Source organism: Hippichthys cyanospilos, chromosome 1 (assembly GCF_059441005.1).
Source record: "Hippichthys cyanospilos isolate Australia breed blue-spotted pipefish chromosome 1, RoL_Hcya_1.0, whole genome shotgun sequence".
Taxonomy (NCBI): domain Eukaryota; kingdom Metazoa; phylum Chordata; class Actinopteri; order Syngnathiformes; family Syngnathidae; genus Hippichthys; species Hippichthys cyanospilos.
In genome coordinates this window covers 6,479,586-6,496,618 of record NC_142369.1, presented here as the reverse complement: position 1 = coordinate 6,496,618, position 17,033 = coordinate 6,479,586, and the positions used below count along the sequence as shown (strand labels likewise).

Sequence of the window (17,033 nt, the reverse complement as noted above, 5' to 3'; positions counted from 1 at the left end):
CGTGGCCACGGGGCTTCCTACGTCCGCACGACTCTCTCACAGCGACCACGACGCCACACGTGGTTGGAGCCCAGTCAACCCACACACGCTACTCAAGCACCAGTGAGATGGATGAGAATCCTGCACAACCCCCTGTGCAGTGCAACACAAGAGCTCGTTATTTACCTTCGTCAGCCTCAATAGCTTCAATAGTAGCTGAAGAGAAGAAGAGGGGGGTTGCAAAACCAATGAGAGAGGTGAGCAAAGAGGAGGTCATTTTGTCAATGAGCACAGCCAATGCCGACAACACTCATTATCGCCACATTTCTCGTCACGTTAGCAAAGAGAAGCGAGAGGGAGGATATTGACAGAAAGAGAGATAAACAGAGAGGAGGGGGAGGACGTAAAGTGCTGCGCGGGCCAAAAATAACGTTGATCTCTCGGTATCACCAAAAAAAAGCTCTCTCCCTTACACAGACGCGCACATTGAAAAGAAAAAACACGTAAAAGGAAGGTCTTATAAAAACACACAACCATACCGTTACTTTCATGTAAAAATTCTCACTCATTAAATCACTCACGCGCAGAAAAAAAATCCGATCACATACAAAAAAAACACAAAAACTCTCAAAAAATGTAAAAAAAAAAAAAAAATTCTCACACGTAAAAGAGCAAGCAGCAACAAAAACTCATACGCACACACAAAACAGCTAACATCCTCAAAAAAAAATACTCTTACACTCTTACCCTCTTACCACTCTTATAACCCTAACCCATACAAAACACAAAAAAATTCACTCCCCAATAAAACTGACACCAAAAAAGCTGCAGACCAAATTCATTAATTTGCCAATAAAACATGGTACAATAAACCTCTCACCCACCAAATTTCTCACACAAAAAAAATCTTACACTCCCTAAAATTCTAACACTAAAAAGAGCAAGAAACAAACAAACAAAACGTCACACACAGATGCCTGACAGACACAAAAAAGTTACGGAAAAACCCATTAAAAACTGTGACATAAAACCAAAACCCTAACATAAAAAAAAAAACCCTCCCTAAAACAACACACCGAAAAAAGTAAACAACCAAATTCACACATTAAAAAAACATAGAAAACTAAAACACTGACCAAAAATACATATATTAAACACATGCACATAAAAAAGCCCTCATTCTCCCAAAAGGAGAATAAATCGATCTCAAACAAGCCCAAAAACGAATAATCAAACATTTCACGCATACTTACAGCGAAAAAAAACGTGCACTAATAAAACCTGTCACCCAAAAAAAACGCTCGCAAAGATAAACCTCACACATTTACCTTAAATCCTCTCACATAAAGCAAGACTCACTCACTCACAGGAAGAAAAAAAAACTAGTCTCAACTCACACTGAACGGAAAAAAAATCTCACATGAAGAAACTTCTTATTCCACTACCATTTTTTTGATGAATGTGAGAGATGCCATTTTGTGTGCGTTAAGAGTGATTTTTGGCCTAAGCAGCACCTGATGAGGGATGGATGCGCCTTAACTTTCGGACAGCTTCTCCAAAAGGAGAAGGTGACACGTTAGGGCTGGCCCGGTCCTACCGAGTGTTCTCTCGCACATGAACAGATGAACATGGGTGGATGTGTTCTCGCGTGCGAGCGCCAGGCGGGCGCGTGGGCGCCGCGTCTTTTGATGAGGCCGCATCAAAAGTCCCTCACTTACCGTCCGTCCGTCTGTCTGGGCGACTTGGCTTTGCCGCCCTACTAAGCGGAGAAATGGCACCAAGGGGACAAAAACAGACTGACGGATGAGGGCGATGAAGACGTTAGCGATGCGGAGCGGAGCGGCGCGCCGGCATCCGCTCGTGTCGCGCCATGGTACCCGTGTGCCACGGGAATCCGCCCACCTGGCTCCGCCTCAAATCGGACTTTGACGTCACCGGCTCGTTTTTTTTTTTTTTGGCTTCGCTAGATTGACGCCAAAAGTGGTATACTGGAGTCGGAAGAAGTTTCTTCCGTACGGGGTTCTCACCATTACCATTTCAAACGTTTAAAAATGTCGGGGTAACTCGGATATCAAATTATACTTTTTCTCCTGGAAAATTGGTTTCAATTTGGAATATTTTAAAAGCTGCATCCGACAGTTGGATCAGATACTTATTATTGAGTTTATACTCAATATACTTGTTATTGAGTTTATTTTTATTGTTTATTTTTTTATTTATTTTATTTGATTTTTTGATTTTTTTTTATTCCCCATATATATATATATGTGTATATATATATATATATATATATATATATATATATATATATATATATATATATATATATATAGATAGATAGATAGATAGATAGATAGATAGATAGATAGATAGATAGATAGATAGATAGTATGTAGTGTTCTGGCGCACAAATGTGCATTTTTATATATAGAAATTTTGTGTGTGTTTTTTAAATAAATGTAATATCGCTTATAATTGAAAACAGATCAATTTAACTGCAGACTGACAACCAAAGAAAAAAAATCTATCTATATATCTATATCTATCTATATATATATATATATATATATATATATATATATATATATATATATATATATATATTTTTTTTTTTTTTTTTTTCTAATTTAGAAAAAATATTTTGTTTATTTTATTTTTTTTGTTTATTTTTGTATCATAACAGAATATAGCTATATGCTGGCACAAAAATCAAAACCTTCAAAATTCTAATCCTCATAGATTTTTGCCCCCTGACGATTTATTATTGTAACTACATAAATTGCCTTTTTAAATGAAAAAAAAAATCCTACGTCATTTACAGGTATCCATGATTGGTATACTACACATTTAATTACAATTAGGATTTTGACTGAAAGTTTTGAGAACCCCTGTTTGAACTCTGGTTGCCGGGATACTGTTTTTTTTTTTTTTTTTAAAACCAAACTACTTTCGTGAACAAATCGAATACATTCAACCTTTGAAATCCTGCGAGAGCAGAGCCAAGTGAGAGCGATTCCGGCTTGGATTTATGGATAAAAAGGCAGTCACCTCCCCTTTCATTCATAACCGCAAGTCCATTCCCAACCATCCACTCAACAACAGACATCTACCATTGTTTACTGCTGAGATCCAAACTACTACCTTGCCTTTTGTTTTTTCCCTCAAATAACAACATGACACTTTCTCGTTAGCGAATTGGTGGAGCCGTTTGGAATTCAACATGAGAGAATGAGCGGCACGTCTAAAGTGGTCTCACAAAATGAGGACGGGGAAGGAAGGTGGAAGCCAAATACTTGCGCAAGCAAATCTACCTGCAGTTTCTAGGGAGAGAGGAAAAAAAAAAGAAAGAAGAGATAGATGACATTTGAAAGCCAACCAGTAGAAGACACAAGAAGAACTGACGCCCTTTGAGACGTTCCGATCTTTAGCAGATGGCGCGTTAGCTTGTTAAGCGAGCTTTTTCGAGCAGGGTGTGTCACCCCGCCGGGTGGCGGGCGCGGGACCTGTTAGTGCGCGAGGACGCCAGGTGGCGGCGCATATGCCGGCTTACCGTTCTGCAGCTTCTCCTTGCCGCCAGACAGCACGCCGCTAGGGAGCATGCCAGTCGGGGTGAGTCCCTTCAGCGTCAACACGCTCTCACTCTCCTCTCTGCCGGACGCGAAGGAAAAGCCACGCTTATTTCTACGTCGTCAACAACTTTAGGTGAGAATGCTGGTGATGTTAATGAGAGAAGATGATTTATATGGAAACGAATGTGGAGATAATCAAGAAATACGAAGAAGGCTAAGCTAGCCTAGCCTAGGCTACTCTCACTAGTGAATATAGCCATAAGAAGCTCGTCACTTAACTTAAAGGTAAATCTATCCTTTATATATTTTGGATTTATGTTATTTAATTGTATGCATGCGTATATACTATATTACTTTGATACAAATTTTTAATGTTTGTACAATTTTGATGTTTTTACCTGAGGTTTTACAGGCTTTAGCTAATTAACATAGGTTTGGATTGCCCGCCATACGGCGAATTTGCGTTATGATCCCAACATTGGAACGGATTAATCTCGTAAGTATGTATATACAGTATGTGTGTGTGTGTGTGTGTGTTCGTCTCTGTGTGCCCTGCGATTGGCTGGCAACCAATTCAGGGTGTCCCCCGCCTACTGCTCGAAGCCAGCTGAGATAAGCGCCAGCAAACCTGCCGCCACTGTGGGGATAAGCGGCTCTAGAAAATGGATGGATATATTTATATAAATTTATCAAAACATATTGATAAATATAGTTATAGTATACCAAGTAAAATAATAAAGTCTACTGATTGGCCAAAATGAAAACAAAATGTTTTTTTTTTTAATTCAAACCTACTCTGAAGTTGTGAATAATGCATATACAAGTATCATAAATTTCAGACTGTTGGCGGCTACTTTTTTCTCACGCAATAAACCCCGTGGCTTGTAGTCTACTGTAGTTTTAGTCCTTTTTTTTTAATTAGCTGTTAGCAGTTTGTCTTTTTTTAAATTAGCCACTAGAGGGCAATCTCACAATAATCAAAATTTTGAGTTTGAACTGCTATTTTATTCGCCACAAGGGGACTTTCTCCACTAGTAAATGCAAACAGGGATGTAACTATTATTGTGTTGGTGCAGTACTTTAATAATTCAAGTGTGTCGGTGTTATGATGAAAATATGTTGGTGCTAATCTTGTTTCTAAATGTGCGGGCATGTTCTGTCTGTGTTGAAGGCATGATGTTGCTCTATCCAGGCAGGTTTGAAAAGAGTGTTTGAATAAAAGCAAAAATTGTAAAAAAACCTCCATACGGAAGATCTAGATGAAAATTAGCAGCAAATCTAGAATTTGGGACCAAAAATATTTACTCAAGTTGGTTTTCTATCCCTAACAAATCAAACGGAGCCTTTTTATAGCTTAATATTTTGTTGTTGTTGTTTTATAGTAAATGTTACCTGAGCACAGAGAATACCCGGGCCATTTTTCCAATGGCGCGGATCTTGTTGCGGATGACTTCCTTGCGTGCAGAAGCTGTGGCACCTGCGGGGATAGACGTCACAAACGATCAGACGCTGCTCACGTACGCGCACTTTTGAGTTTGCGGGATGATGTAACGGGTTTTCAGATTGAGCCACACATCACAGCAACGGTGCATACATGCCACCGGTGTTATGTCATCAATCACAATCCCCGGCCGACAGTCTTGTCATGTAATTTCTTTTAAACTTTGGAATTATATATACAGTGGTACCTTAACTTAAAAATGTCAGAACCGGATCACTTGCTGCTGTAGTTGTATAATAAACATAAAAAAAGAGCATATGAGTGCAAACTAACTGGAAATATGTATAAATTCCTTTTTCACTGGCGGGTTTGTCAAGAACAGAGACTCTCCACTCTTCACTTTTATTTTGCCACAGCTACACGTACAGAATGAGAAAGAGCTGCGGTGGGCCACAAATGTTCACGTTCCAGCTCCTGATGTCACTCCCTAGGCCACGCCTCTTAAAGGCTGAACATATTTTACACTTTATGAATGCAGTTTCATTTTTGACCTTCTTTTTATCTTACTGTCTTTTGGAATGCAACAGGATGCTTTGTTTTTATTAGTTTGGTCTTTAGAAAAGCAAATTAATGCTCGCTAATTTGAAATGGAATAAAAAAATGAATTATGGGAGGTCAGCATGGAGTCGACGCCTGCTAGCTTAAATGTATTAGTACAAAATATTTATAATATCAATAATGTCATTTGTTTCTTTAGTCTAGGAAATCATTGCATTTCCTCATCATAATTTTAGTTCGGTGCAATTCTCAAGCATGATCTTTTAAAACATAAAAGTAAATTATATATTGTCAAAATCAATATGTAATTTGAATGAAACATTCAACTTCCCAAGGAAACAAGATGTTGCACACACATGCAACTTCATTGACAGGTTTACCAAAAAACAAAGTATTAAATTAGTAACTTGGAACCAAATAATAAACTTTTCCAAGTGCAATTCTGCATTATTTGGACCCTGACATGAGAAGCACTGCAGTAGATCACTCTTTATTATTTTTGTGAAGAAACTACCTAACTGTTATGCAGTCTGAATTTAAGAACTAAAAAATGTGCATTGACTACCTAACTGTTATGCAGTCTGAATTTAAGAAATAAAAAATGTGCATTGAACGGTGGAATGATGTGAAATGTTTGAATGGCATGAATCTGTGAAGTATTCTGAATATTACAATCGGATGATCTGGGAATGAGTTGAAAACGCGTGCAAAAATGGGCGCCTTCACACAATCGATGCAAACGAGTGATGAAGTCAAGTGATTTTAAAATTTGTAAGTCAGGGTACCACTTTAGTCCTCGTTCCATGTTTTTCCCGATACCAAGGCACAATGACGAGCCCCGATCACAGGTTAGTTTTCTTGTGAAAAGCGGAGGGCAAGCACCTGATAAAGCTGCTGCACACGGCGGCACGGCTCGTGTTTGTACCTTTTTGGGGGGGATATATAAGCTGTCCTTCTCATGAAACACCCCCAGAAGAGGAGACAAGAAAAAGGGGATAGAGAGGTCAGTGGGTGGCTGCGGCATGAAAGAGGCGATGGCGGCGAAGAGGAGAAAGAGCACAAGGAGAGGAAGCAAAGAGAGCACGACAAGCATAAAGAAAAGCGATGCCTTGAACACAAAAAACTCTGGAAAACAGAGAAGAGAAATTAGATGAAGTCAAAACAAGACATCACACCATGAGCGTAGGGAAATGATTATGTGAAAGAAAAATTGGAATTTGAAACATACTGTCATGGCAAACATGGAAAATGAGCACGTGAGTGAAAGAAGCTTTAAGAAGAGATGTAAAAAAAAACAAACAAAAGAATGAACTAAGTATGAGTGAAAAGATATGTGAAGGGGAGAATAAAAATCCTATCCTTGACCACCTGGGGGCGCCACAATACATTCTAACTCGCCCTCGCTTACCATCCAGCTCCTCGTCGGTGGTCAGCTCGTCGTTGGAGCAAATGCTCAAGACGTTCACCAGCATTTCGGTCACTGCCGAAAAAAAAAGAAGAAAATTCTTCATATCTCATCGAGCAATATGAAAACAAGCAGTGGAATACGAAAGCCGGCCCACCCTTCTCGCCGACGAAGGGCAGCGACCAGGTGAAGACGTCCATGAAGTTGGGCAGCCAGTAGGGGTGAGGCGAGCAATTGAACTGTCGGATGTTCATCACGTTGTTCTCGTACTTCAGCACGGCCGCTGCAGAAAATGAATTGATGCCGCATTAATAACTCATTCACTACCATTGACCGATTTACACGTCCATTTGAACTGGACTAGCGTTGACTGAGCTTTCGTAATAAAAATATGTTCATATGTGGCCTCACTAGCCTCAACAATATTTATTTTATGTGTTAGTAAAATATGACTAAAGCAGCAAATTCCACTCATTTTTTCCATCTCAGGAGGCGGCCATTTTTGCCACTTTCAGTCGATTGAAAATGACATCACAGTTGAACCAAACCATCTAAAAAAATGGAACGAGTGAATCAACAGCTTCAATCTTGGATCATAAAAGCTACATTTCCTAATTTGGATTTTAAACCGTGGCGGGCAGAACATTTTGCACCTGATTGCTCCCATTATTTTGGACCAGCTAGCTTGCAAGGATGAATTTTTCAGCTCGATAAGCCCTAACCAGCATAAAGCCTTTTTAGATGAGAGGGGAAAAAAGACAACTTAAAACAGGGTGTTGTGCCATCTGTAGTGGTATCTCAAGGTGTATTTTATTCAGGAACTCGAGAGGATAGTTCAGGGAATACCATCTCTTTTACTACAGGCTCGTAAGCTGGAAAATTGTGTCACTAATGCACATCAATATAAAACGTAACAAAATAAAGTTATAGAGTACAATGTTTAGCAAAGAGTCACTGGAATACAACTTAGCAATGAAACACATAATTTTCCAATTAATTTACTCTTAAATTGAAATGAAAAATGCTGTCGCAGCATTAAAAATGATTGAATTAGATGTTCTGATATCTGCAGAAATGCTGTTAAAATCTCACATACTGCAACTCCATTCGAGAACTGTTGGTTAAAACGAGTGTGGGCACATAGACCATTATTTGACTAAGCATTCCCTTTAATCAAAATGTTGAAATTAACTATATTATCTCTTTAAAAGTATGAAAAATGTTCTAAAACCGCCTTCTTTCACTTTGCGGGAGCCGTGCAACAAAATATCACCTCAAGATTGAAAGGCTGGATGTTTTGTTGTTGTTTTGGGTCATTTTGGTCCTAAATATCACCAGTAATATTACGGGTCCAGTATGTGACCTCGCCCATGATTAAGAGAGGGTGCTAAGGGGCCTGTGAGAGATGCCAAACGCTGCCAGACAAGCAGTCCAGGCGTAAACGGACACCGCTGCTGGGTCACTGCAGGGGACTTTCCCGCCCCCTGGCCCCCCTTTTCGTGGTGGGAATAGCAAGTCATCAGATCTTGGCTCCGCTGGAGGCTTTCACCTCGCTAGCGACACAAAACGGGGTCAAAACGCAACCTGTTAAGTTGAGCTTTGCTTCATCCCGTGTATGCATGTGGGTCTGATCAACGAAGTGATTCCTTTACAGAAATGAACTACAGTATATTGACATTGATCCAGAAACACATTTTTACGCAATTGCTTCAAACTATTCGAAGCTTTTTTTTTTAATGTGTTTAAGAGCAGTTAAGGGATCACACGCATGAAAGCGATTGCCTGCGTGGGTAGCTATTGCATAAACATTACATCGTGCATTAACATCATCAAGACGCCGCTTGATTGAATGCAGCCACGGACGCTGGTGAGGAGGCAGATGGTTAAGGTCAGCGCTCCCTTACAGCGGATTCCCTTTAAAGGAACAGGAACCCCCGACAACCTGCGCCGTACAAAACAAACATGCCCCGCTGTTTATTTTGGATGTTGTAAAAACAAATGTCACTTCTTGGGAGGAGGGCCCGAGCTGCTAAATTTAACGCAACATATCAGCCGCTAGGTGTCTCTGTTCAGCCGACACTGAGAACAGGAGTCGGGAGGGGGTAGCCGATGCCGAGACCGCTGCCACGGCAACACCGAGAGGCACGCCTGCTCATTAATTATTTATTCGGGAGTGCCTCCAGCCTGTTTCCCCGGTAACCAACACTGCTAATACTGCTGCTGTGAGATCCGCGGAGATTCCCAACATCCTGGTCTGACTTCATGCACGTTGCATGTGTCCTAGAGGCCTCCCGGATCAGGTTGCGCGGCTTTGGTTTCGCTGTGTTAAAACGGTGCGCTCCGAAGCGCTGGCTCTCAAACTCTCTACGTTGGCAACTGATGAAGCAACCTGGGAACGAATAGCGGTAATTGATCACTTGAAATGAGAATGGGGTGCTCATTATACTGATTCTGCATTTTCATAACTGATATCACTTTTTATACCCTCCTTAAGCCCAAGACTTGAAAGAAAAAAATATATAAATAAGAACCTTTTTTTTTGAGGGGGGACGACAACACCCTTGACTGGGATTGAATGAGTTGTTAAATGTTACTATGCTAGCTTTCAGTTTTTGATATTGATAGTACTAACCTATTGGGAGCTGCACACGCCTCTCACCGCTTGATGTGTGCACAAACTAATTGTCATTAATTGTAATTTACTACTATTACCAAAGTTTTACTATAGCTCAGTGCTTCTCAATTATATTTCGCAAAGCCCCCTAGTAAAGAGAAAACCTTTTGCACCCTCCCAGAAGCACTGAATATAAATAAGATTGTTATACTGTATATAAAAATTGTATACCTAAACTTGTATCCATTTTATCATTAACAAAAGAAAAAAAGCAGATCAATCATCTTTAAACAACTGTTAAGTATTTTTACAGTTTTTATACAGATTACATCTTAGCCTAAAACAGAATAAAATAATGAAGCGCATGAAAGTGCTCAAAACGGAATGAAAGAATCCTTATTTTATTGCAATTAAAGTTCAGATGACAAAAACAAAGCCTTTTCCCTGGGGTCGTCCGTGCCCCTCCCCCCCGGAGAGTAGGCTATGAAGTAAAAACACTTGTGGTGGAAGTAGATAAGTGCAATTTTATAAATCAGCATGCCAATTTTACTTCTAATAAGCATAAAAAACTAAAAACAATTTATTCCCCAAAAAATTGTTCCCCAGTGTAGTACATTACAATTTAGAGTGTGTTTTTGTAGAGTCCCGAATTATTCCCCAGTACAGTATATTGCAGTTTGGAGAGTGTTTTTATTGAGAAAATAGTGAACCACAAGAGCTGGTGTAATTAGAGGACACAGGAAGTGACTCGAGGAGTCCTGTCTTGTATGCTCGAGAACAACAGAAAAAAGGTGCAGGTGTGAAGCATACTGTATGCATTTCCATAAAACGAAGGACCAATGCAATGAATTATTCTCCAAAAATCGAAATTATTTTCAGTGGAACCTGCTGCAGGGGAGGACAGTTGGAGTGGATGTCGTAAGTCAGTCATTTTAAATTTTTGTTTGATTTTGTTTGTTTTTTATGTGCAAAGCATTTTTGCATGGGGGGGGGGGGGGGGGGGGGAGACTGTGTCTAATCTCATAAACATTTAGGTAGACTTGAATTGGTAGCTCCAGGAGTAGTATATTCAGGAACTCAAGAAGATAGATTGTGCAACATTATCTGTTCATATTTTATTTTTCTGTCAGAAAAAAATAAATAAATAGAGGAGCAATAAGTAAATTGCTTCCTGTTTCAAATAATGTGCTCTTAATCTTGAAAAGAATAAAAAACTACTAATCCTGTAATGACGTTTTAAAAAGGCATAAAATCCGATTTGCTGATACTTGCATGAACCCTGTTATTATCACACGTATCTCCAAAAGCAGTGGTTCTCAAAGTGGGGTCTGACTGCAGGGGGCCATGAAATCATTTGTGTTAAAAATAAAAAAAAATAAAAAAAATATATACATATATATATATATATATATATATATATATATATATATATATATATATATATATATATATATGAGTGAAATTTCCATTTTTTTATGTATTGTTTGTTTTCACAACTCTTCAATAAAACAATCAATACAACCTTTTTAATATATTTTTAACAAAAGTAACAAATATTCTTGCGATCAAATTGAATCTGTTTCTGAAAATAAATGATTGTTTTTATCGTTTCCACAAACAGTTGCAAATTGGGTTCTTGGAAATTTTGCTTTGGAAAAGTCGCCCCTGACTCCAAAGAGTTTGAGAACCCCTTCTCTAAAGTGCCTTCATGCACCCCCAGGAGTATCGGTATTTGAGTATCGTTTCACAATCGTTAAGTCCGCTTCGGTATTGCTTGGCTCGTTTCAAATGTTGTCATTCCAGTCAAAACAGCATCTGTGTCATTATTCCGATGGACATCAAAGCCAGTCATTAACGTCAATGATCACGTCACATATGTTTACATTTCCGCCACGGCTATTATTTGAACCAAGCGTAGCCAGCGAGCTAAAAACTGTACAGCGAGTGACGTCATGGTAAAAAGTCCTGAAGGCACGATAAATATTTGCCGAGACAGACTTCGATTTGCTCCCCGCCCCTTGCGCAACGTTTTTCTTCATGCTCGTGTGACGCGGCGTCCAAGTGGAGGAACAAGGCTGCGGGGAACAGAAGGGAAGCCTGCTAATGGCCAGAGTGATAACAGATGGGCCGGCATCTGTAGCGGGGAATACTCCACAGTTAGGGGGCTGCCGGGAATGAATCCCCCCTTTGAGCGTACCTGCCGCCAAATGATAACGTGCCAGGAAGTGCTTGCTTTGACCTAACTTATGCTCCATCAACTCGTCCCCGCCTCCGAAAACAAGAAGACGTTTATTGGCTTATGTAAGCTCTGACAAATCGAGACCAAAGCCGGCGATAGTGATCCCATGTTTTATTTATTTATTTATTTATATTATCGTCGCTATTGGCGCCGGAAACCTTTTGTGATATTTCGCTTTTATTACAGCCAAGCAGCAAAACCATTATGGGTTGTTGGCTTTCGGGTGCACTCAATAACCATGCAGCAGAAAACATTCCATTAATTTGAAACCGCGAGCAATATTGCCAACTCCCCCCACCTCACTCCCCTACCCCTCAACACACACACACACGGACACACACATACACACAACTGCCCACAACTCCGCCTCCTCCATTGCAGTCTCTTCAGAACCCAACAAGGGAAATTCACAATCAAAGCATGGAACTACGGAACATTTACAAGCTGAAAAACACTGTACAAAACAGCTGAAAAATAATGTCCATCAAAGGGAAAAGACTGTCAATTAAAACAAAGAAAGTCAGTCGTAGCATGATTGTTGTTTTTTTAGTGCGATGGACTGACAATTGGAACTTCATTTCCAAACAACACCGTGTGAACGTGACTGATTTCAGAACAGCACCTATTGCTCACATCGTAGCCTGCTCACTCTGAGAACCAAAAATGGTCAAGTTGGTTAAGTCTTATCGTGAGTATGCTTCCGGGAAGAAGTTCAAAATAAAGCGTACTTGGACAGTTTATTTTGAAGACTTAGCTGACTTCCTCTCGTTTGGCTTTGACGACGATACCGTGGCTTGATAGGCAGTGCATTGTCCCATATGGCTAATAGCAATTCGGAAAAAATAAACCGATTACTCCCCACCCACACAGTGTTTGTTGACCTCTAACAGTAATTGCTAGTGTGCTAATACTAATCGTGATTGCTAAACAGTTAGCGTGAGCGAATTTTGTTACGTATAAAAATTTGATCATAAATAATAAGTAGTTATACCAACGCACAACAACAAACAAAAAATGAGTCCTGTATTTTCCGCAGTATATGGCGCACCTAAAAGCCTACATTTTTTTTAAAAAGTTGATGGTGCGCCTTATAATCAGGTGGATATGGATCAATATTGAGATTGGGATTTGTAGATAGGGAATGAAGTGATAAAGTAAGCTTTACCTGTTTCTTTTGTGTGTTTACAGTTGAACAAGGTTGCTCATATTGACATTGAGTTATTATGCTATTGAGAGTTTAGCATTATTATTTGAGTTATTATTGTTATTACTTTGAGTATTACTATATTGTGATTGAAAAACTTTTAAAATATGTCATTAATTGAGGGCATGCCTTATAATCCAGTGCAATTTATATATGGAAAAAGTTTTAAAATATGTCATTAATTGAGGGTGCGCCTTATAACCCGGTGCGCCTTATAGTGCGGAAAATATGGTAAATATATTCACTCACTTACTCATTTTAACCTCAGCAGATTATACATTTTTTTAAAAATCAATAAATTTGGGGGGTTGGGGGGGATTGATTGCTCATTAGTCAATGGAATAATGAATAGGATAATCATTATAAAAATATTTGATGTTGATAGTCCAAATATAATCTGATATTTGTTCTTTGAGAGGTGCTCATTACTCCTTAGATGAGACCTAGGCTATCTCACGTACTAAAACCAGTGTTTTCAGAAAAAAAAAGTTGTCAGTAACACAGGCAATTAAGATGATTGTCACCTGAGGGGCCGAGTGAAAGTCCATTCATACGCAGTATAAATGTGTGGTTTACCATATCAATGAAATCTACATTTATTAGTAACTGTAGTGAGGATATTCTGTATTGATTCAGGTTTTTTGGCGTTATCCTATGAATACTGATCGCTGCAGAAATGACTACTGTGCAGAAAAGCCAGACTGAGGGCCACCTAACTGCATGCGCGTTAGCATAATTACGCAACAAGTTCTCCCCTACCGCCTGCTCCTTATTGACAGGCGACGCGCCCCCGCCTCTCACAGAAAATCTCATTGGTTCATCGGGCCAACACCCGTCGGGGATTGATGGGACCAACCGATGCCGCCGCCCTCCACTTCAAGATTTATGTGCGCACTTGATTGCCCATCTATCACTGGCTGGGCGAGATGCTCGGATCAGGGGATTCATTACTGAGGCTCGCTTTGTTCAACCAGTGGACCCCATCCACTTGACTGATTAGGTGGGCATCAACAGGACCCAACAAACCGGGGTCTGCAAGATGAAGCTTCGGGGTCTGTTAAATCATTTGCAATGAATAATGTTGTTCCTCTCTAGTGTATGCCTACATATGCTGCCAATAATGCAAATAATAATGCAATCATTTCTTCTTGTCTTTGCATTGGGCCAATTAAGTTATATGATTGTGATGTATGACATCAATCTGACATCACTATCCCTATACAAGGTGTGTGTGTGTGTATATATATATATATATATATATATATATATATATATATATATATATATATATATATATATATATATATATATATATATATATATATATATATATATATACACACACATACACACACACACTTGTGTCAGCAATGGGTTTCTGATTTTCTATAACAAGACACATACCTTTGTTGTTGTAGACATCAAGATAGTTGGGTGCAGAGAAGATGGTGATAAGGGACGGGAAGCCAGTGGTCTGACTCTTTCTGTACATGCGATATCTGGTGAAGAACGAGATGAAGTGAGGACAAGTTGACTTTGAGTCCAATTGGCTGTTAGCCGCTTCCCCTTTGGGATATGATTAGTGTGCTCTCCTGTTTTTTTTTGTTTTTTTTTAATGGTGGCAGTGGCGTGTTTATCTGGTGAGGTGACGCAGAGGCCAGGGGGAGACCCGATTTCATCCCAGGAGATCGTAGCCCTGTTCTAACTCTTGCGTGTGGTGTGAAGTAACCACAAGCAAACACAAGCGAGGCTCACTTGCGACTCTCTAGGAGTCAGTGCTGACTGGGCTTGCTGCATTGTATTCTTCATCCGCAGATGATTTATTCACCGCATCACACCCTTGCAGCAAGTTTGTTTTCTTTTTTCTTTTTTTTTTTAGATGCAGCACTTTCAAAGCAAATGCGACCCTATGGTGGTTGTGGGCCCCCCGGGGATGCAGCCTCATATGTCGAGGTGTCCCATATGACCACGCTAGGGGCCTGAAATGATAAACAAGGGCGCTTGGAGAACCCGAGCATTTAAAAAAGGATCAACAGCTTCAACCTGGGAACATAAAAGCTATAAGGAGGTAGAATCTTTTGTTTTAATCAAATAAATATAAGGTGCTAAATCACATTTTAATAGTGCGTATTAAGGACAGTAAAGTGCCTATTTTGGCTCCTTCATTCACTCTGCTGGGGTAGTTTCCAGCACTCCATGATCCTCATGAGGATAAGTGGTCAAGCTGATGGATGTTAGATGAATGAATGTTAGATGACCGGCAGGGATTCATGACAATGTCATGAAGGCGGCAAGGCAGCCACATGGTGAGAGGTACGGCTTCAGTAAACGAGACGTTTCACTTCCTGGTTACACAAATTAACCTAAAACAACATTACGACAGATATTTTGAAGAAAAATTTCAAAGTCTGTATCAAACTGGTAGCCCTTTGGTTTACTCTGTACCAATGAAGTACCTTTCAGTTTCAAAAAGGTCGGTGATCCCTGTTCTACTGCAAATCCAGAAGATAGTTCATGAAACATCATGTGTTTTATTTCTGGCTCTGATGGAATAATGCTCCTCAATATCAGACTTAAAAAAAATATTTTGCAAAATAGTCACTTCACGATCCAATTAATTATCTCTTAATTTGAAAAGAAACATCTACTGTTCCTCCCGTGGCATTTAGTATTAAATTAGATGTGCTTTTACCTACAGAAACCTGTTAGAATCTCACATACCCCCTGAACTGCTTTAATCTACTTTGCTACTCTGCTTTAATCTGCTTTAATCTTTAATCTAGGGGTACTTGTACCCTCATTTTAGAGCCACTAGTTTAAGAAACTGTCCCCTTGCTAATGTGGTTGAAGTTTTGGGATCACAAAGCCAAAGGCAGATTATATTGACATGATAGAGGTTGATTTCTGAGTGGATTAAAAAAAAATTAACATCCACATGCACTTTCTGGATGTTTAAAATGTATGATATTGTTTTTTTGTCAACCAACGCTAAACAAAGCTGCCAGCCATCACATGATGTGAGAAGACGCCCACAACTCACCCAGCATCCTGCGCTTCATGGGCCCGAATGATAGATAATAAATTATTGTGATGTAGGAAGTCGCAGACGGCAGGGTAGCTGCAACAGGAAAGAAAAAAAAAAAATAACAGTTTATTCTCATATCAAAAAAAGCCAGACTGAGGAGGCACATCACAGGAAATACACTGGACAGTCAAAGTTGAAAGCATAGTGCACTAAAGGCTCCCATTTGTAGCGCAAAACCAGAGGGGACACTTTTAAACAGTGGTTTTTATTTTAAATGGAAGCTTAAATGTCAAGTGTGACACATGAGTCACAGTTTGGTGAAGTGAGCGAGGGGGGAGAAAAAAAACATTGGCTGGCAGTGTTGAGAGTGTGTTTTATGCTAGTGCTGATATTGTCAGAGGGGAGAGAGCAAAAACCTCGATTTAAATCCTCAAATGGTAGCTCGAGCCGGAATGTTTTTCCACAAAGTGAGTGGAATATTGACTTCAAAATAGATCTGCAAAAAATACTGAGCCCTGTTGAGTCGACCTGAGGTATGAATTACAAAATGGTAAGCCGCTTGGCCAAAATGTATTGCATGTCCGTCAAAAACGCTTAAGTAAGATAAAAATAAGACTGGTAAAAGTGAACAGCTTTTTTTTGGTAAAAGTAAAATATATATATTTTTTAAAAAGTAGTCTGGAGTGTCGTGTAAAACCTAGACCTTGGATCTGATTGGATCAGCAGGAATTTTCCATTTTATGCAAATTCTGCAATTGGTTATAATATCATCATCTGCCTATTGATCTTGACATGACAGTTAACACAGTCACTCCAGGGACAGTCAGTATTACCATTTATAGTAAGTCAGAGCTTCTCAGTGTCTGGGTGTATTAAATGTTTATTAATTTTGAGGGTTGAATTACTATTGTTTCCCAATACATTTCAGTGAGTGTCAATTGTACATCAATTTTGGCTAGTCGCAAACCGGGCCTGTACCAAATCCCCTGCAAAAAGCAC

At 39.5% G+C, this 17,033-nt stretch overlaps 1 protein-coding gene across 2 annotated transcripts in view; it reads right to left on the bottom strand.

The window, feature by feature from the left end:
- Window positions 1-17,033, bottom strand: part of LOC148428834 (protein phosphatase 3 catalytic subunit alpha) — a 62,357-nt gene that overhangs the window by 5,949 nt on the left and 39,375 nt on the right. Inside the window, exons 7-13 of one of the 2 annotated variants that reach the window (XM_088411661.1) lie at window positions 16,050-16,127; window positions 14,414-14,508; window positions 7,110-7,235; window positions 6,956-7,027; window positions 4,941-5,025; window positions 3,530-3,627; window positions 166-195 (exon numbers count right to left, since the gene is read on the bottom strand). In XM_088411661.1, coding sequence (XP_088267787.1) covers window positions 166-195; window positions 3,530-3,627; window positions 4,941-5,025; window positions 6,956-7,027; window positions 7,110-7,235; window positions 14,414-14,508; window positions 16,050-16,127 — 584 coding nt within the window. The remainder of the gene's footprint in view (window positions 1-165; window positions 196-3,529; window positions 3,628-4,940; window positions 5,026-6,955; window positions 7,028-7,109; window positions 7,236-14,413; window positions 14,509-16,049; window positions 16,128-17,033) is intronic. The other variant, XM_088411669.1, reaches the window with a different exon arrangement.